Source organism: Dermochelys coriacea, chromosome 10 (genome assembly GCF_009764565.3).
Source record: "Dermochelys coriacea isolate rDerCor1 chromosome 10, rDerCor1.pri.v4, whole genome shotgun sequence".
Classification (NCBI taxonomy): Eukaryota; Metazoa; Chordata; order Testudines; family Dermochelyidae; genus Dermochelys; species Dermochelys coriacea.
The window spans coordinates 5,035,754-5,061,036 of record NC_050077.1 but is presented as its reverse complement, the minus strand read 5'-3'; the positions used below and the strand labels follow the sequence as shown (position 1 = coordinate 5,061,036).

General features: G+C 43.1%; 1 protein-coding gene across 1 annotated transcript in view; it reads left to right on the top strand.

Moving 5' to 3' along the window:
• The first annotated feature begins 13,243 nt into the window (after nt 1–13,243).
• The window catches only part of LOC119862439, a 28,909-nt gene continuing 16,869 nt past the window's right edge, over nt 13,244–25,283 (top strand). Inside the window, 10 exon segments of the mRNA XM_043493920.1 lie at nt 13,244–13,766; nt 14,664–14,793; nt 15,222–15,315; nt 18,058–18,208; nt 18,341–18,503; nt 20,160–20,285; nt 20,893–20,955; nt 23,207–23,276; nt 23,278–23,330; nt 24,377–24,532. Coding sequence (XP_043349855.1) covers nt 13,661–13,766; nt 14,664–14,793; nt 15,222–15,315; nt 18,058–18,208; nt 18,341–18,503; nt 20,160–20,285; nt 20,893–20,955; nt 23,207–23,276; nt 23,278–23,330; nt 24,377–24,532 — 1,112 coding nt within the window. The 5' untranslated portion in view covers nt 13,244–13,660.

The window sequence follows — 25,283 nt, the reverse complement described above, 5'->3', positions numbered from 1 at the left end:
CACCTCTAAATATTAAGTGTGTTTCGATCCAGAGTTTTGATATAATATATAGCAATAGTATTGTTGTCCGTCTGCCTGGCATTTCCAGTGACATGAAATTGGGTATATTCTTAATGTAACTTCTTTCTTTACACTGTATAAATCAGTCCTTGAAGAGAGGTGGTCACGAACAGCATGCAGGCAACCCCTTCTTTCAAAAAGCTCAGCCCAGACTCTAATGGACAATTCCCAGGAAGCAACTCTGCCCCAAGAACTGACTCAAGTTCAAGAGATTAAGGCAGAGAGCAAATTCCCTGCTGCTTGCTACAGCTCCCCCAAAAGAACATCACAAAACTAACAACAATACTACATTATCTTCCAAGCCTGAACAGAGCTCTTAGGCTGAGAAAAAGAACTTATGAGACTATGTGTAACAGAGACAGCTGTTGACTTTCATTACAATCCTATATTATATGAATTTACATAAACACCAACATTCCCCACCTCCCATGGTCCCATTCCTGCACAGAGTTCAGCTCTGGAATAGGAATGAATTGAGCTGTCTGTGCCTCTGTTGTCAACAAGAATGACAACCCTGCAGGCTTTCTTTACAGGACAGGTATAGCAAAGGCAGTGGGCAGGCTCCTCGGCATACCGTACCCTGACAGCGTGCCTTACTTCCTGATCTACAGGCACCACAATTTGGAGATAGTAATTCATTCTCCGTGGCCCATTCAGCACTGATATGCCAACAGTTGTTGGTGATTAGAGCAATTAGTGCCATTTGGTATGCTGTTTTTGCTGATGTAGGTGTTTACCTACTAAAAACCAATCTGAGCTCCATCCAACTCATTTCACACAGGCTACTTACAGTAATTATTATTAATAGTTTATTTAGGACTGATATTGCAGTAATGCCCCAAAAGACCCGGTCAGGATTTGGGATCCCAGTGCACTTGGTGCTGTACAAACACAAGAAATGACTTTCAATCGACCTGGACTGGATTTGAGTGGGTGACAGAAAAGAGAGGCTGACAATTTCTCATTACTAATCCCCAGAGCCATCTATTCCCAATAATTTATTTTTTAACCAAAGCAGATCACTCGTCTGTTTGCAATATTTTCTAATGGGACAAAATAAGCCCCAAATTCAATTATTAAATACAATAATGTTAAATTATTTAAGGGCCTGGATAACATCATGAGTCAATTTAATACCAAAATCACTGCCAATTATTCAACTGAATCAAAATGCAATCCCATCACAAATGTTAAAGAACTGGCTAAATCTGTCCTAGGAAGGGCTTTAGTAATGAAAGTTCTCTCAATGCAAAAGGGGAAGAAAAGTTATTGCTTAAACCAGACAATATATAGTAATGCCAGATGTGAAATATTTGACTCAGATTATTGGCAACTATCAAATGCAAAATACTAATACTACTGGATTCAAAGTTATGCCACCAAGTTTGTAATCCATGAACTGGGATTAAGTATTCCTTTAAATTTCTGCCTATGGATAACAGGCAATTTGGATTAGCTGCCACAAGGATAATAACCTCATAATTCTCAACATATGAGCATAAGCACTCTGCAACATCAAAAAATAAGGCAATTTTTAATATGTAACATTTTAATGACTTATGTTTTTTAAATTATATAGCTTCACAGGACCCGCATAATTAAGCATGAGAAATGTCTGAAACCAATCTAGTTGCCCTCTGCAAAGGAGAAAGAGCCCAAGCATTCCACTACCATCATATGCAAAACAAAAACACTGAAAAGGATTCATTTTCACAGATTCACACTCAAAAAATATAACCAACTGCCCCACTCCCCAGCTTTTCATTTTAAAAATATCAGACATTCCTTTGCCAAGTGTCTACGTCATCTGAAAATATCTATCCAACACGGGATGGACTCAGACAACTAGTTTTCTGATTTATACCAATGCAATGTCTTCACAGACACACACATACACACCCGTCACATCCTCTGTGGTCTAAACCAATCCATCAGATCTTTTCCCTTTGGGGCAGGGATTGTCTTTTTTGTATTATCTGTAGAGTATGTAACTCACCACTGTTGTGAGTAAGTATCATTTGACAACCTCTGTGCACTTGTGCGAATGACTAGATACCATACATGGCTGTGGGGAATCATGCCCTAAGCTTTTAGGCTCAGCTTGGGGAAAGGGTGGTGGGTACAGTACTGTACCACAGCTCTTGGTAGGAAGTGTGAAACAATTCATCCCCTGCTTTCCTTCTGCTCCGGTGCAGCAGCGAGGTAATCTTTTCAGTGTGCTCTTTGCTTTCCCCCTCATGCCAGACCAGCAGAGTGTGTTGGAGGAGGGCGGGGCAGAATCATGGCTCCGCCCACTCGCCAACCGCAGGCTCACTGGGCGGACGATATTACTTTCCCACCACCATAACAACTCAGGCCAAAACATTATAGGGCCTCGGCCTGGCCTGAAGCATCTGGGGGACCCCCCGGCTCACTCACCAGGTCCGTGAAACTTAGCAATTTCTCCCCCTAGCCTGGTCTGACTTTCAAGCCAGCACTAGGTGAGTGTCTTCCAGTCTCGGGTTTTGTTGTGAACATTTTGCACTTATCTAGTTTTGTTTTTGTTTTTTAACTACTTCTCATGGGTGGCTTAGCAAAAGTGGCAAGGGTGACGGGTGAGTGGGTGTGAGGTTTGGGTGTCTTTTGGGAAGCTTTACCTGGTGTGGTTTTTGGGAAGTTTGGTCCATTGGAGAGCAAGAGAAGGCCTTTCGGGAGGAAGGGAACACCTTTCTGAAGCGATCCAGAGGACCTGAACTCCATGTTTGTTTTTCTTTCTTGACAAAGGACCGCAAGAGTTTGAAATGCTGAAGAGCAAGGCTGGTTTTGTTCCTGCTTTTACACCGGAGGGAATTGAGGGCTGGGGAGGAGAGACGGTGGTGAGGAAAGGGTCAAAACACGTCCATCTGGCTGAAGGCAAAAGAAAATGTTGGCAGAGAGAACTGTGCCACAGGAAAAACAAAGGTTGTCCTAACTGTTCATATTACTCCACAGGGGGTGTATAAAATTGTCAGACAGACTGAAGTGTCTGATACACGAAGGGGAATAAAAACTCATTGAAAGTATAAAAGAAAAGCCTATTAAAATACCAGATATAAAACAGAGGAGACTCGATCACCCTGATGCTATAGAAACATCAGGGCTTGAATGAAATAAATGCTTCTTGTTTTTGAAAGCGGAGGAAATGTGTTACGTGGAGAACCAGGTGCTACGAGGGGGCAGATAGAGCATCAAAGAGCACTGATAATATTGCAGGGACTTAAGAGGAGCCTGAAATGTTAAGGGGCTTTATTCTGGTTCTGGTGGGAAGGAGTGTGCTAGCAGATTTTAGAAGGCATTCCACCATGGTTTGGATTCATCTGTTTCTTAAATCGAGAGCTCTTGGCTGCCACCTTGCTGATGTGGGGAGCATCTCCCACCTCCTCTGTCTCATGCACTGGATGCAAGCTGGCTCACAGCCCAACGGGGAGGGGGGTGGAGGGGAAGAATTAGCTCAAGGTTCTCTCCTGCGATTCCCTCCATCTGTCGCTTTATTTGTCCCCTGAAAAGCCCCATGTTGGACTGAATCATTCTTGCGGGGCCTGAAATACCCTGGGAAGGGTCTTTCTCCCGGTGTCTTATTTCTGGTTTATTTGATCTTGAGGAAGGCAAGAACTTACCCATATTCTTTCAAGCATAAAAATAAAGGTTTGGTTTGGTTCCAGCTGAGGTATGAAGCCACCATCTAGTACCCTTCGCTACTGCAGGCACCTTGTGTTCCTAGCATGGTCACCATTGTCTTCCTCATAACTCCTTCTCCTTTGTGTTCTACACCCAACCCTCATGTCTTGCCCCATTTGGATCATAAGCTCTTTGGGGCAGGAACTGTCTTTTATCCCAGCACAGTAACGTCCTGATCCTGACTGGGGCCTGTGCATGGTACTGTAATATAAATTATAAATGATAAAAAAATATGGATGAGAGACTGAGTCAGTTCTTATTTTATCAACCGTCTCCAGAACTGGCTACCTCCCAATAGCCAAAACAGTAAACTCTTACTTGACCTACGCAATCACATTGAAACAAATAGGTGCCACTTAGGGCCTTCATGGCCACTTTTCATTGCATGGCAACAGAGACTCCTGCTCCAGATGCACAACCCCTTACCACTTCTCCATTAGCGGTCAGCAGTATGGGGCCTATGCCACACAACTGAGCAATTTTGATTCCATACACTGATTCTATCCATGTGGCCAGGACATTACAATACATTCTAAGGGACTTTGAAGGGTTAAAAGGGGGGAAATCTCAACTACGCTACCATGGAAAGTTTGCCTTTGACAGATGCGGTCAAACATACAGAGAAGCTGGAAATGGATACAAAACAGGGCCACCCCTTTTTCCAAAACTCCAGCATGAGAATCTCTTCGAAAACTGAAAAGCAATAAAAACCAGTCAGCAGCACGGCCGTCCTAGGCTGGGCCAACAAGCAGTAGTTCTGTGTCAGCTAGCCCACAAGTCTGTGTTCCTGGAAAGATCTACGGCTCCTCGTCTGGGTTCAGTGGACTGTTGGATTAACACTTGTCCATGTGGAATTGTAGGTTTCAGTCCTCAGAGCCCTTTCCAGTCAATTGATCTACCTTGAGCTTTTCATCAGGTACAAATGGGCCTTCAACTTTCAACGGAATGGAGCAGCAGTAAATATAAATGGGACATGAATATTTTTTGGAATGGACATTTTAATGGTCTGTTCACTGCTATTGCGGTCAGAGAGGCATTCCATTTTTACTTCATAAATCGGTGGATTGAAACCAATTCCCGAGTACTTCGTTCCCACATATCTAAAGGCTCCAGCATCTCCAGCGTATGCCATCCCAGGCTGCCCCACTATGGTCTATTGCAGACACCTTGCATCTCAGTGTAACTCCTGGATGGGGTTGCTTAAGTGTTTCCGCTTGAGACACTGCTGCTCAGTTGTGTGGCATAGGCCCCATCTGTATAAAATAAGCAAAGAGAATGTCAGACTCTCTTCAAGAATTGACTTGTGCTCACATATGCTGAAACGGTACATTATTAATGCATGACATGCAAGTGTGTACACTTTTCTTTAGCTATCCCCACCTTCCACCCCTAGCAGCTCAGCCTTGGCTATTTCCCACTTCTTTATTTTGGGGATGCCCTCTTCTTTATTCCCATGACTTCCAGCTCTTTTCAATGGGAAGCTATGACACACAGTACACCGGGTATCTAAGCAGTGAGTCTATGCATTTTGTCTCTGGTGGTTGACTCTACCGCCTCCTTGTATCACCCAAATTTAATGCCTCTCTGATCTCAGATCCTCTCATTCTCCAATCAGACACTCAGAAGAGTCTTGGGGAGGAGTCCAGCACCAGGAGTGCTGAGTGATGGGTTGGGGAAGGAGAGCAGGAGCTTCTCTAGCTGTTAAGAAGAGCCAAGTCTATGTGTGAAATACTGAGGAGGAGGGTGAACAAGAGAAGATTATGGGAGTGAGCAGGAGATATGTCTAGAGGGAGAGAAGTCATGGATGGATGTTTAGGGGGACTGAGAACAGATATGGGTGAGGCATCAGGGGAGGAAGAACTGATGGGAGGGAGTGTTTGGAGGGAACAGAATTACTATGTGTGGTATCTGGGAGCACAGAGGGAGAAAACTGATGGAGGAGTGTTGGGGGACAGAATTGATGGAATGGTGATGTCATGTGGGACTGAGAATTGAGGTGGAATGGGGTAGGGCAGTGGTTCTCAACCAGGAGTACTCATACCCCTGGGGATACACAGAGGTCTTCCGAGGAGTACATCAACTCATCATATTTGCCTAGTTTTACATCAGACTACATAAAAAACACTAGCAAAGTCAATACAAACTAAAATTTTATACAGACAATGACTTGTTTATACTGCTCTATATTCTATACACTGAAATGTAAATAAAATATTTATATTCCAATTGATTTATTTTTATAATGATATGGTAAAAACGAGAACGTAAGCAATTTTTCAAAAACAGTGTGCTGTGACGCTTTTGTATGTGATAGGTTTCAGAGTAGCAGCCATGTTAGTCTGTATTCGCAAAAAGAAAAGGAGTACTTGTGGCACCTTAGAGACTAACAAATTTATTAGAGCATAAGCTTTCGTGAGCTAAAGCTCACTTCATCGGATGCATCACGAAAGCTTATGCTCTAATAAATTTGTTAGTCTCTAAGGTGCCACAAGTACTCCTTTTCTTTTTTTGTATGTGAGTGTCTGATTTTGTAAGCAACTAGTTTTTAAGGGAGGTGAAACTTGGGGTGCGCAAGACAAATCAGACAGGGGGTACAGTAGTTTTGGAAAGGTTGAGAGCCACTGGGGTAGGGGATGTATTAGGGCTTATATAGAATCATACAAATGTAGGGCTGGAAGGAACCTTTAGAGGTCATCTAGTCCAGCCCTCTGCCCTGAAGCAGGACCATATAAACCCAGAAACCGTCAGTGACAGGTGTTTGCCAAACCTGTTCTTAAGGCCTCCAATGATGGGAATTCCACAACCTCCCTTCCAGAACTTAACTGTCCCAATAGTTAGAAGGTTTTCCTAATTTCTAACCTAATTCTCCCTTGCTGCAGTTTATGCCCATTACTTCTTGTAACTGGACACAGGACTCCAGCTGAGGCCTCACCAGTGTCAAGCAGAGCGGGACAATTACCTCCCGTGCCACACATACAACAGTCCTGTTAATTCACCTCAGAATATTAGCCTTTTTTTGCAACTGCATCACATTGTTGACTCTCATTCAATTTTGATCTCCTGTAACTCCCAGATGCTTTTCAGTACTACCACCTAGCTAGTTACTTCCCGCTGTGCATTTGATTTTTCCTTCCTAAGTGTAGTATTTGGCACTTGTCTTTATTGAGTTTCATTTTACTGGTTTCAGACCAATTCTTCAATTTGTCAAGGTCGTTTTGAATTCTAATCCTGTATATGGAAAATATGTATGCAAACTTGCAGATAAATTTGCATCTACATTTACAAATACAAAGCCTGGTATGGAGCAATGGGATAGCCTGAATGCAATCTGCGTAAAATTCAATCAACTTCTTTTACCCCCCACAAAACTAATTGTATAAACAGAACATCCACTATCCATTTTATGTAGATGTGTTTCAGATGAGATGGTACACTGAAGTCCTGACCATTTCTGGCCATTACCCGATTCCGTGGCACTTTTCCCAAGAGTTGCAGTCTTAGCCTTGGTCCTGGCCAAACTCCAGTTCTGCTCATATTAATTCCTTCTGCAGTGTCAATCCTTCATTTCTTGCCCTAAATTGCTGTTAAAGTGCTGCCATGTTACAGAGGTGGTGGCATTTCACTGGTGGATGAAATATCTATGCAAAAAGTGCTCTGCACTCTGAAATCAGACTACTTAGTTAGGTGTCAGAATATGCCTAATTTTAGGCATCCAAGATTGAAATAATGTACTAAAGATACTAAATGTATCCAGTCCTATTATTAATAGAATAGTGATCATTCTCATGAAATTTTTTTCTACTATGTAGTAATAAGCTTTAGAGAACATACTCTACTATATTTGCAGTCATTTGAATAAAACACCAATCACATTATTAGTTGTTTTTTCCCCCCACAGTTTCTAATAGTAACAATACCACAACTGTTCTTCATTGTTATGCTGTTTCTGGTCAAATCAAAATAGTCCCTAGATTTTCCTTGGGTTATTAACTAATTGCTGGTAATCATTAATTTCTCGGGAATTAGTTCTCAAATCCTCCCCAACCAGATGGTATACTTTCACACATCCTTCTCGTTTTTAAACCCAAATAATACATTGCATTCTTAATCCTGGAAATTAGAAGATTATTATTAAGAATATCCTGTTTTATACATAATCCTTCTATATTTATATTCCCTTAGAAGGAACTGAAAATATGTGGCAGTTGAGTTTCAATAGCTTCCTAGGTTAATAATCAGAAGTTGTAGCACTCTCTCTATGGCTTTTTCATGCTCTGAAAACTCTTTCGCTGCACAAATTTGCCAAGCTCCTAGAGAAAGAAACTGTAAAGTTTAAAGCTCAGCAAAGAGCCATAGTACCATCTAGTGTTAGCAAGGTGGTTTTGAAGTGTGATGGATGTTGTTTTGATTATGCTAGTTGACTTTTTCCCTATTACCCAATAGATTTCTAATGGAGAAGAGTGTGTTGTGATTAGCTTATTTTGCCACAATGGTTATTAAGCATAATGAAATACTCTGTAACCACATTTGTTTCTGTAAAAGCGGCAAAGAGTCTGTTAGTCTATAAGGTGCCACAGGACTCTTTGCCGCTTTTACAGATCCAGACTAACACGGCTACCCTTCTGATATTTGTTTCTGTGACACTTTAAAAAGAAGAGTATGGCAATATAAAATATTCCACTCACTGGCTAAATTCTGCTGCTTTACACACACACAACTATAGTGGGGAAGAACAATTCCCTGAACTGTAGGAATCACTGGGTGAAATGTTATAGGCCCTGTCATGGAGGAGGTCATAGTAGATTAGTGTTTCTCAACAACTAGGTTGCAACTCCCTGTGGAAGGCAAGCAGGAGGGTAATGGTACCAGATGGTTTTAAAATTTTAATTACAATGTAAAGCAAAGAAAATCTTTGTGACACTCTATACCCCAGGGGAGCACCCTATAACCCCCATATTCATCATCTGTACATAATTGTGATATTTCATATAAAGCATGACGTGGGAAAGGTTATGATCTGCTGAAACCCATTGTTCCATCGAAATATGTATATCATTAATGCATATCAAGTTATGAGAATTGTGTTGTATAATTGTCACTAAAATATGCTGTGGGTTTGGGAAGCGCCCAGATACTAGATCTGCAAAGACTGTAACTGGGGGATAACCAGCACCCAGGCAGGTGTCAAACAACCATCAACAGCAATTGTCCAGCAAGGGAGCTACAATGCAATGACTTCCCTTCAGAAGGCCGCACCGGGGCATTGCTCAACCTTGCCTGGTGACTCAGCAATGCCCTCAGACATGCCTGGACTTATATTCTCCAAGCATGTGGACTAAGGGTGTACGATGGCCCCATGCTTGGCCTTTTCTCCACCCCCCGCAAGCAACTTACCACTAAAAATAAGCAGATTTTTTTTTAAATTGTTCTTAATGTGTTATAAGTAGTGGGTTGCAGGGTTTGGGGATTTTCTGCCGCTTTTTGTTTTTCATCCTCATTAGTCTCTGCTGTGCGCATGCACACAGTTCTAGGGGGAGCTTAAAAAGCCTTTACAAAACCTTCCTTGATTTGTGTTTATAAACAGAGTAATTAACGGGTGATTAAGATAAGAAAGGCATTAGAATGTTTCCTAAAGTTAAATGGTCTAAACTGCAAAAAGTGATAGGTTTCAGAGTAGCAGCCGTGTTAGTCTGTATTCGCAAAAAGAAAAGGAGTACTTGTGGCACCTTAGAGACTAACAAATTTATTAGAGCATAAGCTTTCGTGAGCTACAGCTCACTTCATCGGATGCATCCGATGAAGTGAGCTGTAGCTCACGAAAGCTTATGCTCTAATAAATTTGTTAGTCTCTAAGGTGCCACAAGTACTCCTTTTCTTTTTGCAAAAAGTGAGTAACCTAAATGATAGAAAGTAATTGAAGATATTTCTACAATTGTTGGATTCAAGACGTGGTAACAAAATCTTTGAGAAGACAACTGATTTTTTAGACAAAGGAAATGCAGTAGATCTAATACCCGGATGTCAGGAAGGCATTTGATACAGTTCCACATGAGAAATTATTAGTTAAATTGGAGAAGATGGGGATTAATATGAGAACTGAAAGGTGGATAAGGAACTAGTTGAAGGGGAGACTACAATGGGTCATATTGAAAGGCGAACTGAAAGATGGAGGTTACTACTAGTGGAGTTCCTCAGGGATAAGTCTTGGGACCAATTTTATTTAACATTTTTATTACTGAGCTTGGCACCAAAAGTGGGAGGGAGTGTGCTAATAAAATTTGTAAATGACATAAAGTTGAGACGGCAGAGTCCTGTGGCACCTTATAGACTAACAGACGTATTGGAGCATAAGCTTTCGTGGGTGAATGCCCACTTCGTCGGATGCATGTCACCCACGAAAGCTTATGCTCCACTTGCTAAGGCAACTCCCATCCTTTCATGTGCTGTGTATTTATACCTGCTCCTGTATTTCCACTCCATGCATCTGATGAAGTGGGTTCTAGCCCACGAAAACTTATGCCCAAAGAAATTTGTTAGTCTCTAAGGTACCACAAGGACAACGCGTTGTTTTTGCTGATACAGACTAACATGGCTGCCCCTCTGAAACCGAGGTGTATTTGTTGATCATAGGAGGAGGACTATGAGCTGTCAATGTGATACGGCTGTGAAAACGGCTAACAGGGTCCGGGGGTGCAGCATCAGGCGCGGTATTTCCAGTAGAGACAGGGAAGGGTTTGTGCCATTATACAAGGCACTGGTGAGACCTCATCTGGAGAAGTGTGTGCAGTTCTGGTCTCCGTAGGCACCGATTCCGTGCATGCGCGGGTGCTTCGGGGCTCCAGCACCCATGGGGAAAAAAATGTGTGGGTCAACACGCAGGAGCCAGAGCTTGAGTGTGGAACATACTGAGTTCGGTGCTGCTAGCAACGTCTGTCCTTGGGGCAGGGAGTTTGTTTATAAACAGGTTTCAGAGTAGCAGCCGTGTTAGTCTGTATTCGCAAAAAGGAGGACTTGTGGCACCTTAGAGACTAACAAATTTATTAGAGTATAAGCTTTCGTGAGCTACAGCTCACTTCATCGGATGCATCCGATGAAGTGAGCTGTAGCTCACGAAAACTTATGCTCTAATAAATTTGTTAGTCTTTAAGGTGCCACAAGTACTGCTTTTCTTTTTGTTTATAAACAGAAGCAAAATGATCAAGGTAACAAAAAGGCTTGTCATTTAATTAAATTCAGGATAGTTAGATGATCCTGAAAGCATTCCCAGGCACTCCAGTTAACAGATAGGAAACAAAGAAAAGGAATACATGGTCCATTTTCAGAAGGGAGAGAAGTAAAGAGGGGTGGCCCCAAGGGCCTTGTACTGGTCTGAGATCAGACAAATGATCTGCAAAAAGGTGTAAACACGACCTAGGGTAGCTGCTACTTTCTACTCCCGCAAAACCTAACACCCTTGCCCTGCCCCTTCTCTGATCCCCACCCCTGCTCACTCGATTCCCCACTTCCTCTGTTGCTCCCTCTCTCCACCCTCTGGGCTGGGGCTGGAGAGGTTTGGGGGGCTGGAGGGGTTGGGGTGTAGGAGGGGGCTTGGGCCTGGGGCGGTTTGGGGGGCGGGAGGGGGCTCGGGGCTGAGGCTGTGGGGGTTGGGGTATGGGGGGGCTAGGGGGGTTTGGGGGGTGGAAGGGGGCTTGGGGCTGGAGAGGTTGGGGTGTAGGAGGGGGCTTGGGCCTGGGGCGGTTTGGGGGGCGGGAGGGGGCTCAGGGCTGAGGCTGTGGGGGTTGGGGTATGGGGGGGCTAGGGGGGTTTGGGGGGTGGAAGGGGGCTTAGGGCTGGAGAGGTTGGGGTGTAGGAGGGGGCTCGGGCTGGGGGGTTTCAGGGGCGGGAGGGGGCTGGGGTGTAGGAGGGGGCTCGGGGCTGGGGGGGTTGGGGTATAGGAGGGGGCTCGGGCCTGGGGCTGGAGGGGTTTGGGGGGCGGGAGGGGGCTCGGGCCTGGGGGGGTTGGGGTATAGGAGGGGGCTCGGGCCTGGGGCTGGGGCATTTGGGGGGCAGGAGGGGATTCAGGGCTGGGGGGGTTGGGGTATAGGAGGGGGCTCGGGGCTGGGGCGGTTTGGGGGGCAGGAGGGGGCTGGGGTTGGAGGGGTTGGGGTATAGGAGGGGGCTTGGGCCTGGGGAGGTTTGGGGGGCGGGAGGGGGCTCGGGGCTGGGGGGGGTTGGGGTATAGGAGGGGGCTCGGGGCTGGGGCTGGAGGGGTTTGGGGGGCGGGAGGGGGCTCGGGGCTGGGGTATAGGAGGGGGCTCGGGCCTGGGGCTGGGGCGGGAGGGGATTCAGGGCTGGGGAGGTTGGGATATAGGAGGGGGCTCGGGGCTGGGGGGGTTTGGAGGGCTGGGGTGTAGGAGGGGGCTCGGACCTGGGGCTGGGGGGGTTTGGGGGGCGGGAGGAGGCTGGGGTGTAGGAGGGGGCTGGGGCTGGGGCTGGGGAGGGTTGGGGGGGGGCCCAGGCCGCAACTACTGTCCGTCCCCCTGCGGCCCGGCGCCTCTAGGCCCGGGGGGCCCCGGCACTAGCAATTCCCCCTCCCCCCATGGCTGTCGCGCCCCGGGGTGGGGGCCCAGAGGGAACCTCCGCCAGCCGCGCCAGGACTCAACATGGCCGCCGCGGCGCCCGCCTCCCGTCACGTGACCCGAGGCGCCTCCGTTAAGTCCTGGCGGAAGCGCCGGTGCCGCCGGAAAGTCCCGGGCCCCGCGCGCGGCGTCGCGGCTCCGGAAGTCCCGCCTGGGGCCTCAGCCGCGAGAATTGAAAGCGACGGCGGCCGCTGTTGGCGGCAGAAGGGCCGGGCCGTGGCGGGGAGGGCGGTGTGTGAGGGGGCCGGCGGGCGGGCGGACATTGGGGGATGGGGGGAAAGAGTGGGGGTTGGTCTGTGGGTCGGGGACAGTGGGGAGTGGGGGTTGGTCTGGGGGGTGGGGACAGTGGGGGATGGGGAGAGAGTGGGGGGGTCAGGGACAGTGGGGAGAGAGTGGGGGTCGGTCTGGGGGGGCGGGGACAGTGGGGGATGGGGAGAGAGTGGGGGGGTCTGGGGGGCGGGGATAGTGGGGGATGGGGAGAGAGTGGGGGTCGGTCTAGGGGGCGGGGACAGTGGGGGATGGGGAGAGAGTGGGGGGGGTCAGGGGCAGTGGGGAGAGAGTGGGGGTTGGTCTGGGGGGCGGGGATAGTGGGGGATGGGGAGAGAGTGCGGGGGGTCTGGGGGTTGGGGACAGTGGGGGATGGGGAAAGAGTGGGGGGGGTCAGGGACAATGGGGAGAGAGTGGGGGTTGGTCTGGGGGGCGGGGATAATGGGGGATGGGGAGAGAGTGCGGGGGGTCTGGGGGGTGGGGACAGTGGGGGATGGGGGGACAGTGGGGGTTGGTCTGTGGGTTGGGGACAGTGGGGGATGGGGAGAGAGTGGGGGGGTCAGGGACAGTGGGGGATGGGGAGAGAGTGGGGGCGTCTGGGAGTCAGGGAAGGTCCAAATATTTAAAAAAAAAAATTTCTAGTTACCTTCATGTGGGGCTTTCAGTGTTGTGAGTGGGGTTTGGGTAACATTTTCTGCGCTGCCAGCCAAAGCATCTGTGGGATTTAAGGGCTCCTGGGGGAGCAGGGTGGCCTAGCTGATAGAGCACTGCACTGAGACTCAGGAAACCCGAGTTTTATTACTAGCTGTGCCTCTGGCCTGCTGGGCAGCTTTGAGCACATCACTTCCCCTTCGTGAGCCTTAGTTTCCCAATCTGTAAAATGGGGCTAATGCTTTGTGAAGCGCTTTGAAGCCTTTTAATGAAAAGCTCTATATTAAGAGCAGTGTATTGTAGCAAAGTGCAAAGTTCATTTCTCTCTTCTAGTCCCAAATTGTTTTTTCTTTTTGAGGTTGGGTATCATGGGCCCAGAACAAGGAGGTGCGCAGGAGGAAAGTGTGATCCTGATAAGTGATGATGAAGCTGAGTCTCCTCTCGGGAACTCAGTCCTGTTAGTTGAACCATTGCGTAAGTGCTGTGCTGTGCTTTTGCCTTAGGTAAGTCTCTGCAAAGAGACTTTTTTTAGTTCAGGTTTGTTTTAAGTATTACTACTGCTCTTGAGTCTCCAAGCCAGTGTATGTAGTTCTAAAATCATCAGAGTGTGAAGGTGTTTCCTCTGTCTTGTTGCAGTGTGTAATCACCATGAAAACAAAAAAGAAACTTGACTAACCAGGGGCAGCAATAAAACTGGGTATAAACAAAATGTTTGTAAATGCACTTATTAAACAAACTGGAAAATAAGAATTTTCCTTTCTCTGTACAAAATGCTCATTAAAAAAAAGAATTTTATAAGTGGACCTTGTCCCTCTTAAATTGGTATCTATTACATTTAATTCCCTTAAAGGGCAAAGTATACTTAAGGAAAGGTATTTTAAGTGGTTTTGTTAACCTTTTCCCCAGAATCTAAACTTTCATCAGAAAAAATGGAGCCTTTTCTCTTCTCTTTCCCAGGGAGAAAGCAAAAAACAGGGAGAAAGCAAAGATTCTTCTGGTATTTCACATCTTTTAAGAAAAAATTCAACTTAAGATCTCCAGAAATTTTAACTTTTTTTTTTTTTTAAGCACTAAGTAGTTTTAAGTTGTTAACAAGTTTCTTTAAATACGGCTGGTGTGTGGTATCAAAGTACCAGTAGGATTTCCAATGCCTGTCCTGCATCAATGTGAATAACCTCTTTAATTTCTGTTGTGGTAGTGCCAGTCATAGACCAGGACCCAATTGTGCTAGGCTCTGTTCAAACACCGGACAAAGACAGTCTTTGTCCCAACATGCTTAATGAATAAAAACCAACAGCCAGTTTTGCTTTTAACTAAATCTGAAATCATTTTACTCTGAAAATAAACCACAGTGTATTTCCCTTTTTACAGAAAAACCTATTCTGGAAGACAAGAAAGCTGAAGAGATTGTGGATGAGGAATGTGAACTAGTAGTTACTTTCTGTAAACAAGGGAAAGTGATGCCTCATGCAAGATATGACTGTATGACACACCCATTTGAGTATGTTCAGTAGTATAGTGGATAATATGGATTTCCTCTTTTATAGGGAGTAATACCAGATTTTTTTATTATTGATATTTTGTGTGCATTTATTTAATTTGTACTAAATTCAATAGAGGAGTCTAAAAAAGCCCAATATCGGTGATATTTTTTTTTTATGGCTAGAAAATTTAAATCATATAATTGCAATCAAGGCACAAAGCAAGGTCTCAACTTTCCTGCTGGGCCACATGCTATTCTAAAATACCTTTTCAAATTAGTGCCTTAGTGCTATATATTAAGTTTTACCAGTGTAAGTTTATTAGCTTATTTTGTTAAATAATTGTGGCAGTGTTTTAATAATCAGAAAAATTGTCATGAAGTAGAAGAGGAACAGAACAGTTATTTAGTGTATACTATAAATAGTGTTCTGCTTTATCAACCTACAGGCGAGCAGAATGTGAAACATGTTCACCCCTTGAGAACAATGCCAATATCTGTGATCAGTGCTACTGCTACATATGTGATAAGCTAGCTTCTGAGGTAAGGAAGGATTTACGGTGTAGTTATGAAACACAGGCTTGAGTTGTCCAAAGTGAACTGTATAATAGGAACCAGTGTTGTAGGATCTAATAAAAACAATAAATAATATAACGTTGAGTATTTTAACATAGTTTCCTAAATATCAATAATTGTCTGTCCAAATTGCCACTAAAACAGCTTACTAGAAACAATTTGTGTAAATTTATGGGGCCAGATCCTCAGTTGGTGTTGCTCTTGTTTGCTTCGGACACAATGGTGGTGGCTTGCATTGTGGTTTCTGTCAAAGTAACCTCTGATTCCTCCTCCTTTTTTTTTTTTTTTTTTCTCCCTGGATTAGCTTGATATCAGAAATATTCAGATTTCTCCACTTTTTGTTGCAGACAGTTTGTTTTTTTTGTTTTTTTTTAAAAAAAGCTAAAATTTTAAAAATATGGAATTCATCAAAATATTACCTTCAAATCAGTGGCACTGCGATGGGTACCCGCATGGCCCCACAGTATGCCAATATTTTTACGGCTGACTTAGAACAACGCTTTCTCACTCTCATCCCCTAATGCCCCTACTCTACTTGCGCTACATTGATGACATTTTCATCATCTGGACCCATGGAAAAGAAGCCCTTGAGGAATTCCACCATGATTTCAACAATTTCCAGCCCACCATCAACCTCAGCCTGGACCAGTCCACACAAGAGATCCACTTCCTGGACACTACGGTGCTAATAAGCGATGGTCACATAAACACCACCCTATATCGGAAACCTACTGACCGCTATTCCTACCTACATGCCTCTAGCTTTCATCCAGATCATACCACTCGATCCATTGTCTACAGCCAAGCTCTACGATATAACCGCATTTGCTCCAACCCCTCAGACAGAGACAAACACCTACAAGATCTCTATCATGCATTCTTACAACTACAATACCCACCTGCTGAAGTGAAGAAACAGATGGACAGAGCCAGAAGAGTACCCAGAAGTCACCTACTACAGGACAGGCCCAACAAAGAAAATAACAGAACGCCACTAGCCATCACCTTCAGCCCCCAACTAAAACCTCTCCAACGCATCATCAAGGATCTATAACCTATCCGGAAGGATGACCCATCACTCTCACAGATCTTGGGAGACAGGCCAGTCCTTGCTTACAGACAGCCCCCCAACCTGAAGCAAATACTTACCAGCAACCACACAACAGAACCACTAACCCAGGAACCTATCCTTGCAACAAAGCCTGTTGCCAACTCTGTCCACATATCTATTCAAGGGACACCATCATAGGGCCTAATCACATCAGCCACACTATCAGAAGCTCGTTCACCTGCGCATCTACCAATGTGATATATGCCATCATGTGCCAGCAATGCCCCTCTGCCATGTACATTGGTCAAACTGGACAGTCTCTACGTAAAAGAATAAATGGACACAAATCAGATGTCAAGAATTATAACATTCAAAAACCAGTTGGAGAACACTTCAGTCTCTCTGGTCACTCGATTACAGACCTGAGGGTGGCTATCCTTCAACAAAAAACCTTCAAAAACAGACTCCAATGAGAGACTGCTGAATTGGAATTAATTAATTTGCAAACTGGATACAATTAATTTAGGCTTGAATAGAGACGGGGAATGGATGAGTCATTACACAAAGTAAAACTATTTCTCCCCCCCACCCCACCCCCCACTGTGCCTCAGATGTTCTTGTTAACTGCTGGAAATGGCCTACCTTGCTTGTCACCATGAAAGGTTTTCCTCCTTTCCTCCCCCTGCTGCTGGTGATGGCTCATCTTAAGTGATCACTCTCCTTACACTGTGTATGATAAAACCCATTGTTTCATGTTCTCTGTGTGCGTATATAAATCTCTGCACTGTATTTTCCACCAAATGCATCCGATGCAGTGAGCTGTAGCTCACGAAAGCTTATGCTCAAATAAATTCGTTAGTCTCTAAGGAGCCACAAGTACTCCTTTACTTTTTATCAAAATATTCCAGCTCTTTATCCAGATTTTAGGAAAGTTTTGAACATGGAGCCAAGTATTCTATAGAAAATGGTTCATTAGCTCAAAAGTGGCTTAAAATATTTTCAGGGGTGTTTTTCCCCCCCTAATTTCACTAAACTTTGCAGGTTTAAACTATATGCCTTTCATCCAGGAATGACAGCACTTTACAGATACCAAATAATTAAGCCTCACAGCATCCCGTGAGTTAGTTACATACATATAAAGGCTTAATCTTTGTAAGATCCAGTTCTCACTCTTTCTAGATCAGTCTGCTTTTCATGTAATTCCTCTCCTATAATAGTATTTCCAGTTATTGGTTGATATGCTGATTGGTTGATATCACTCCAGTATCTTAAATTTGGATTTTGAGTACACTGAGAATGATCAACTAAAAGAAACATACTGAAGAGTAAATAGAACTAAAATCTCCATGCTCACAACCAGTCAGACCTTGAATGGCTGTTTTATATTCTTTAGTCTAGATCTGGTGATGTGTGAGAAGTACTACTTCGTAATTTTGACACAGATTTATAGTGTAGATTATGCCATTCCAGGCACAGGTATGTTACTGTACAGTTTGTAAAATCAGCTAACGTTTGCATGTGAATATGCAGTAGCTCAGTATAAAAGATACTTTGCAAAATGGATATAATGTTGACTTTGCTGAGCAAGGGATCGTAAGTAATTTTTGTTTTGGTTAACTTGAATGCAATTTTTCCTCTTCCTTTCCTCTATAAAACAGTGCCAGAACTGGACAACCCCTTCTCACTGTCACTGCAATGCACATAATAAAAGCACATTCTGGAAAGAGCAGCGTGGTTTGGCCTTGGCTGGTGTTCTTGTGATGTTCAACTTGGAGCTCACAGATATAGATGCAGACCTTCGACATGGTGGTAAGCATTGTGCTTTTGTGCTGTCCCAGAATCAGCAAGGTTTATTATATAATATACAGGACTCTTTATGAGCATAACGCATGTCTCTAGAAGAGAGCCTATTTCAACACTCTTTCCTCCTCAATCCCCCAGGAAATCTTCTGATAAAATTTGTCCGTGAACTTTCAGTGGAATACAACAAATATCTGGTTGGTGAGAGAGTGTCTCCCAATTCACAAGAATGTTTCTGTCATCCAAAACGGGGACCTGGACAATGTAATGTCTGCAGACAGCGCCATATGGAGCTTATATACAGGTAACTCTGATGAGAGGGTTCAGTGAATTTGCAAGGAATTTTTTTTTTTTTTTTTTTTTAAATTCACAGGGATTTGCTTTCCGGTAGGTAAAGCATAGTTAGACTCATGACAACCTAAGGTAAATAACTAGAACAATGCCGTAGAAAACTCACTTTTTTCCCTTTTGCAATATGTTCCACTGGCCAGTTAGGCCAGACCAGGATCCAGTTCAAATAAACCCTAAGCTTTAGTGTCTGTTCTTGTGTGACCAAATATTTAGCAGTTTTTCCTCACTGTTTATAATTCATGGAAGTTTAAAACTAAATTCTGCTTCCTGACTAGAATAATTTTTTCTGGGGTCGGAGGGTCCAATTTCCATCCCAATACATTCCTTTTAAATGTTGCTGTTTACTTTAAACGACTTGTATCTTTCACTTGAAAGAATCTGAAGTATCATGACTAGTCATAGAATCATAGAATCATAGAATATCAGGGTTGGAAGGGACCCCAGAAGGTCATCTAGTCCAACCCCCTGCTCAAAGCAGGACCAAGTCCCAGTTAAATCATCCCAGCCAGGGCTTTGTCAAGCCTGACCTTAAAAACCTCTAAGGAAGGAGATTCTACCACCTCCCTAGGTAACGCATTCCAGTGTTTCACCACCCTCTTAGTGAAAAAGTTTTTCCTAATATCCAATCTAAACCTCCCCCATTGCAACTTGAGACCATTACTCCTCGTTCTGTCATCTGCTACCATTGAGAACAGTCTAGAGCCATCCTCTTTGAAACCCCCTTTCAGGTAGTTGAAAGCAGCTATCAAATCCCCCCTCATTCTTCTCTTCTGCAGACTAAACAATCCCAGCTCCCTCAGCCTCTCCTCATAAGTCATGTGCTCTAGACCCCTAATCATTTTCGTTGCCCTTCGTTGTACTCTTTCCAATTTATCCACATCCTTCCTGTAGTGTGGGGCCCAAAACTGGACACAGTACTCCAGATGAGGCCTCACCAGTGTCGAATAGAGGGGAACGATCACGTCCCTCGATCTGCTCGCTATGCCCCTACTTATACATCCCAAAATGCCATTGGCCTTCTTGGCAACAAGGGCACACTGCTGACTCATATCCAGCTTCTCGTCCACTGTCACCCCTAGGTCCTTTTCCGCAGAACTGCTGCCGAGCCATTCGGTCCCTAGTCTGTAGCGGTGCATTGGATTCTTCCATCCTAAGTGCAGGACCCTGCACTTATCCTTATTGAACCTCATTAGATTTCTTTTGGCCCAATCTTCCAATTTGTCTAGGTCCTTCTGTATCCTATCCCTCCCCTCCAGCGTATCTACCACTCCTCCCAGTTTAGTATCATCCGCAAATTTGCTGAGAGTGCAATCCACACCATCCTCCAGATCATTTATGAAGATATTGAACAAAACGGGCCCCAGGACCGACCCCTGGGGCACTCCACTTGACACCAGCTGCCAACTAGACATGGAGCCATTGATCACTACCCGTTGAGCCCGACAATCTAGCCAGCTTTCTACCCACCTTATAGTGCATTCATCCAGCCCATACTTCCTTAACTTGTCAATTTGAATGCTAACTGTAGAATTTTGTGCAAACGTTTTTCATGCTGACAAATCAGTTCAGTGCAGATATACTTCACTGTAAGGACTTTTAATTCTCCTAGATATTCTGGCGTTTTTGCACTGGTGGTAACATTTTTAAATCAGGCAGAAAAAGAGAATCCTAAAGCTGCTGCTGTCATGCTCCTGGGAACAGCCAAAGAAATAGCACTTCATAAAGACCCTGCTCAGTAAGTATTCCAGCTCACCCTCTAATCCCTGGATCCCTTTGCTACTGTTGTGGCTGTTTGCCTCAGATTTATAACTGAATGAATAATGGCAGAGCTTAAAATAATTTTAAATCAAAATTGGAGAGAAGTTGGAAATCCCAAACAAATGGGGAAGATGGTCCAATAGCTGATGATTGGATTGCAACTTCTACTATCTGGACTTCTTTTATGAGCTTGAGCAAGTCACTCTATCTCTGTCTCAGTTCCCCATCTTTAAAATGAGTAATAAATTTCCATCTCTGTTTTGTGTTGAGCTTGTAAACCCTTGCCTTGAAGAGCTATCTCTTGCTATATATTTGTACAGTGTCTAGCATAATAGATGCCCTCACTTCAGTCAGGACTTTAAGCGCTAATGTAATACAGATAATGTTAATTGTAGAAGGTACTCAATGCATTGAGTTTATTGTAACTTAGAAAATATTCCAAAGTATTTGCATCTACCTCATTGAACTTTATTTGCAATCTGTTTATGGAAACTATTTTTCACTTGTTTCTCTTGTCAATTTGATTGCTTTAAAACCAGTCCTAGGAAGAATATGTAAGCACTAAACAAATGCATTTGTTTTAGGAACTTGCAAAATCTTGGTGTCACTGCATCTTTGAGGATGGCTGTACCTTGTCTAATGGAAAGGTAAGACTTTGGTTAGTATGGTGTGAGATTAAGATGTCAGTGAGATGGTAAAAAGAAAAGCAGTACTTGTGGCACCTTAGAGACTAACAAATTTATTAGAGCATAAGCTTTCGTGAGCTACAGCTCACTTCATCGGATGCATCCGATGAAGTGAGCTGTAGCTCACGAAAGCTTATGCTCTAATAAATTTTAGTCTCTAAGGTGCCACAAGTACTGCTTTTCTTTTTGCAAATACAGACTAACACGGCTGCTACTCTGAAACCAGTGAGATGGTAGTTGGCTGCAAAGTTTCTACTCTTTTGTGTTACAAAGTACATGAACATGTCAGATCCTCAAAGGCCACCTTCAGTTACTGAAGGGTTTAAAATAGCTTTGGTGCTTGAAATCTAAATTTCCTGATATAGAATTCCTTAAAGATGAATTGTATGACTAACACTGAGTAATACTAACTGTATCCATAATGTTACACAATTCTATTATATAAACCAGGATATATCAGTAGAAAAGGTTAGTTAAAATTTATCGCTCTACTAAATTTCTTCCAAAGCCTGGTAATGGGGACATGTAACACGCATTTCTTCGCTTAACTCAATTCTTTCTTTAGCTTTGCAGTTTACTTTTAATAGTAAATCCACCAGCCACAAAGATAAGAACTGTTTTTTGGGAAGACTTCAATCGTATCCCTCCCACTATTTCCCTAATTTAAACCAATGGCCAGGTGCAGCCTACATTTGTCCTCATTTTAAATGACTGCTTTTTACATTAAGGAAATAATTATTTTCAAAGGTAATGCCTTATCACTTAGATTGTATACTGTATGTGACAGGGACCATCCTCTTGGTCTATGTTTGTACAGCACCTAGCGCAAGGGGGTCCTGGTTCTGACTAGGTCTTCAAGAGAATAAAACATGATCTTGAAGGAACATGAAATAGGAATTTTTTTTTTTTTTTTTTTTTGCTCCCCAGTCTTCCTTGATTTGTTAAGGAGCTCCCACTTGAGTTAGAAACAGAAACCACTCTTGCAATATCAGAATGGACTTCCTACTTGCTGCTACGAACCTGTTAAAAACAGTGTATTTTAATGGCATTTGAAGTTACTTACTTATTTAAAAGAACAGTGTCAGTTTAAAGAAAAGGAGTACTTGTGGCACCTTAGACTAACAAATGTATTTGAGCATAAGCTTTTGTGAGCTACAGCTCACTTCATCGGATGCATTTGGTGGAAAATACAGAGGGGAGATTTTTACACACACACACACACACACACACACACACACACACACACACAACATGAAACAATGGGTTTTATCATCGCTCTCCTTACAGTGGGTATGATAAAACCCATTGTTTCATGTTCTCTGTGTGTGTATATAAATCTCCCCTCTGTATTTTCCACCAAATGCATCCGATGAAGTAAGCTGTAGCTCACGAAAGCTTATGCTCAAATAAATTTGTTAGTCTCTAAGGTGCCACAAGTACTCCTTTTCTTTTTGCGAATACAGACTAACATGGCTGCTACTCTGAAAAGTGTCAGTTTAAAATCTTATACTTTAAAATAAAGAATCTCAAATTTTAAATTTTAAGTCTAATTGATTTTTTTTACCACTGCTGTTCTGTTTTGGTTTTGAATTTTGAATCCAAATGATCTATCTAGTTTGGTACACGCTGGGATGATATCACAAATAATGCATGAGGATCTTTGATTTTAAAAAAACCCACAATAAATACTTTTACTTGAATATTAAAAACAGAAAACTTATACTGGTTCTAAGTGTGATGGGTGTTCGTTTCCCCTCCTCCCCCCCCACATCCCCCAGGTGCCACCTGGAATTGGGGTACCACTGAGGCCTCTGGCTCACCTGGGCTCCCTCTCAGCCCTGTGCTGCCGAGACCAGCGATGGACCGCTCCCGGTCCTACACTTCCACCAGCATTCACACAGGCAAACCATAACTTTCCCAATGTCACTTCACATGACTCCTCTTGTACAAACTACATCATAATGATATCATCAGCATATCATAATCCTATCCCCATGATGCATAAGGGGTGTAGTGTCACAGTAAGTCTTGTAAAATTGTCTTTATACAAAATCTAAATTTTAATCCAAAGTGTCCATTTGAAATTTTTTATAAAACACTCTAGACGTGTTCCTAATCAGAAAAGGAAACTGACCTAGTGAACAAATCAGCTGTCTTAAAAAGGTTTTACTCACATCTGACTTATAAAACTAGTTTATTTTTGTAAATGCAGGATTACAACACAACTTCAGAGGATGCTTGTGCTATGTGACTTTCCAAAAGTTTTGTATGAAAAGTTCATTAGTTTTTTTCCAGACTATCTCACTTCCATGTCACTGCTATACCTTCTCAAATAGGTATGTTCTTTGCTTCTATTGACTAAATGTTATTACTCAGTGTTATTACTCTCTTTCACACTTGAGTACATTTAAGTATTTACATGTTATATCCATTGGGATTTCTAATGTGTTGCTACAACAGTGTGTGACCAACAACCTGAACTCTTGAAATCTGTCCAGAGGCTAAGCCTGGCATTTGGTTTAATAGAAACTAGCTATAGTTTCCTACTAAATATTCCTTTTACTGGCAGTCTGGGAAATGGAAGCTTAAAACAGCAGGGCTACATCAGACTTACTTTTATTTGCCTTTAGAAACTGCAGGAAATGGTCAGAAGTTTTGTTTGTAATAGTGACCGTAAACATTCATTATGATATCTCATATCTTCATAAAACCCATACTTTCAAAACATTGTCTGGTTAATATTCTGGTACTTCCAAACAAAATTACTGAAATTCCTTGGAAAAAGCTACATGGCGTCATGCTTGTGTGGTTTGTGGACATTTAAATTAGAACTGTCAGCACTTGGATGGCAAACAACTATTTTTAGATGCAATGGTTATGTGGTCTAGGTTCTAAGATCTTTAGTTTAGCAAACTCAAGATTTACTGAGTCAAATATACTGTGAGCATTATGATGACTTACCAAGAAGGATCAGTCTAGCATGATCAATACAATCTCTGTAGCAACCCAATCATATTACACAAATATATATTCCAACACAATTCTCTTCTAAAGGATAATTGTCCCGAATACTGGTGATGTATTGCACCAAGGTCTGCTAGTAACTAGCTTAGTGCAGGTAGCATCACTACTTTGTTGGTGCTAGTAGCTTCATTCTGCTTCCATGACTAACGTGGGGTCCATCAAGTTAATTTTCCAAAATGAGTCGTAACCTTTGGAAATACTATAGTAGTCAATGTTGCACCAAACCTTAACATGGCGTGGGGGGGAGGGGAGTTGTGGTATTGCAGTGATATGGGTGTCTCTTTGCTCTGTTTTGTGAACTCTTATAGAATCTTGCAGTAGTTTTTAGAAAAATACTGTCTTTCACTTTAATTTTCAGCCTAAATGTGGTGCCATGGGATCATGGATTACTGACAACTGTCTTAAAAGGCCAGAACATCACTGGTCAAAGAACGCAGAAAGGAAAGAAAGTATTTCTGTGGGAAGTACTTCCTGTCATACAGGCTCGAGTAGAAAAAATGGAAAACCAGGGACAGTAAGTTCTTATCCATCTTTTGAGTACTTGAATTCTGCATCATATCAGCTTTATATAGTATGGTGTCCTTCAAACACCTAGAATTGCTGCTGCATTCGTGTGTGTGTTTGTTTTTTCTTTAAAAAAACAAAAAAAAATTGATGACTGACGGCTTGTAATGAGTGTTTTTCCATCATGCTTTATAAAGACCATCCAAAGGAGCTTCTGACACCTTATTGGTCTTAAAATGTACAACTCACGAAGAAGCTTGCTGCTTCTCTTCTACGCTCCTTTTTTTGTCTCCTTAACCCCCAGTAGTTCTCAGCAGACATGCTAAATGTGCAAAAAAACCGCAGAAAATGGGGATAATACCTATCTCCCAAGGGTGTTGAGACTTGATGTTTATAGAGCATTTTGAGATCACTGGATAAAAGGCACTGTAGAAAGCTAGTGAATTATTAGAGAGATTCTTGATCTGCTTCCTGTAAGGCCATAAGTAGTAATGTTAATGGTATCTTTTGGGTTTTGTCTCTGAAACGTCTTACAACATTGATTAAACCTTGATAGGTCTATGAACATACAATTTACACATTTGGAACCTGTGTAAATGGCTCTTTCAAACAGTGTATAAAAATATAAATTTTCTTGCTGGGTAAATTGCTGTCTGTACTGACTATACCTTTTTATAAAGGTTAGATCCTATAATAGCAGCTGCCATTGGGGATAGAATGGAAGCTTTTTCCAATTAAATGTTAATTGGGTTTATTCAAAA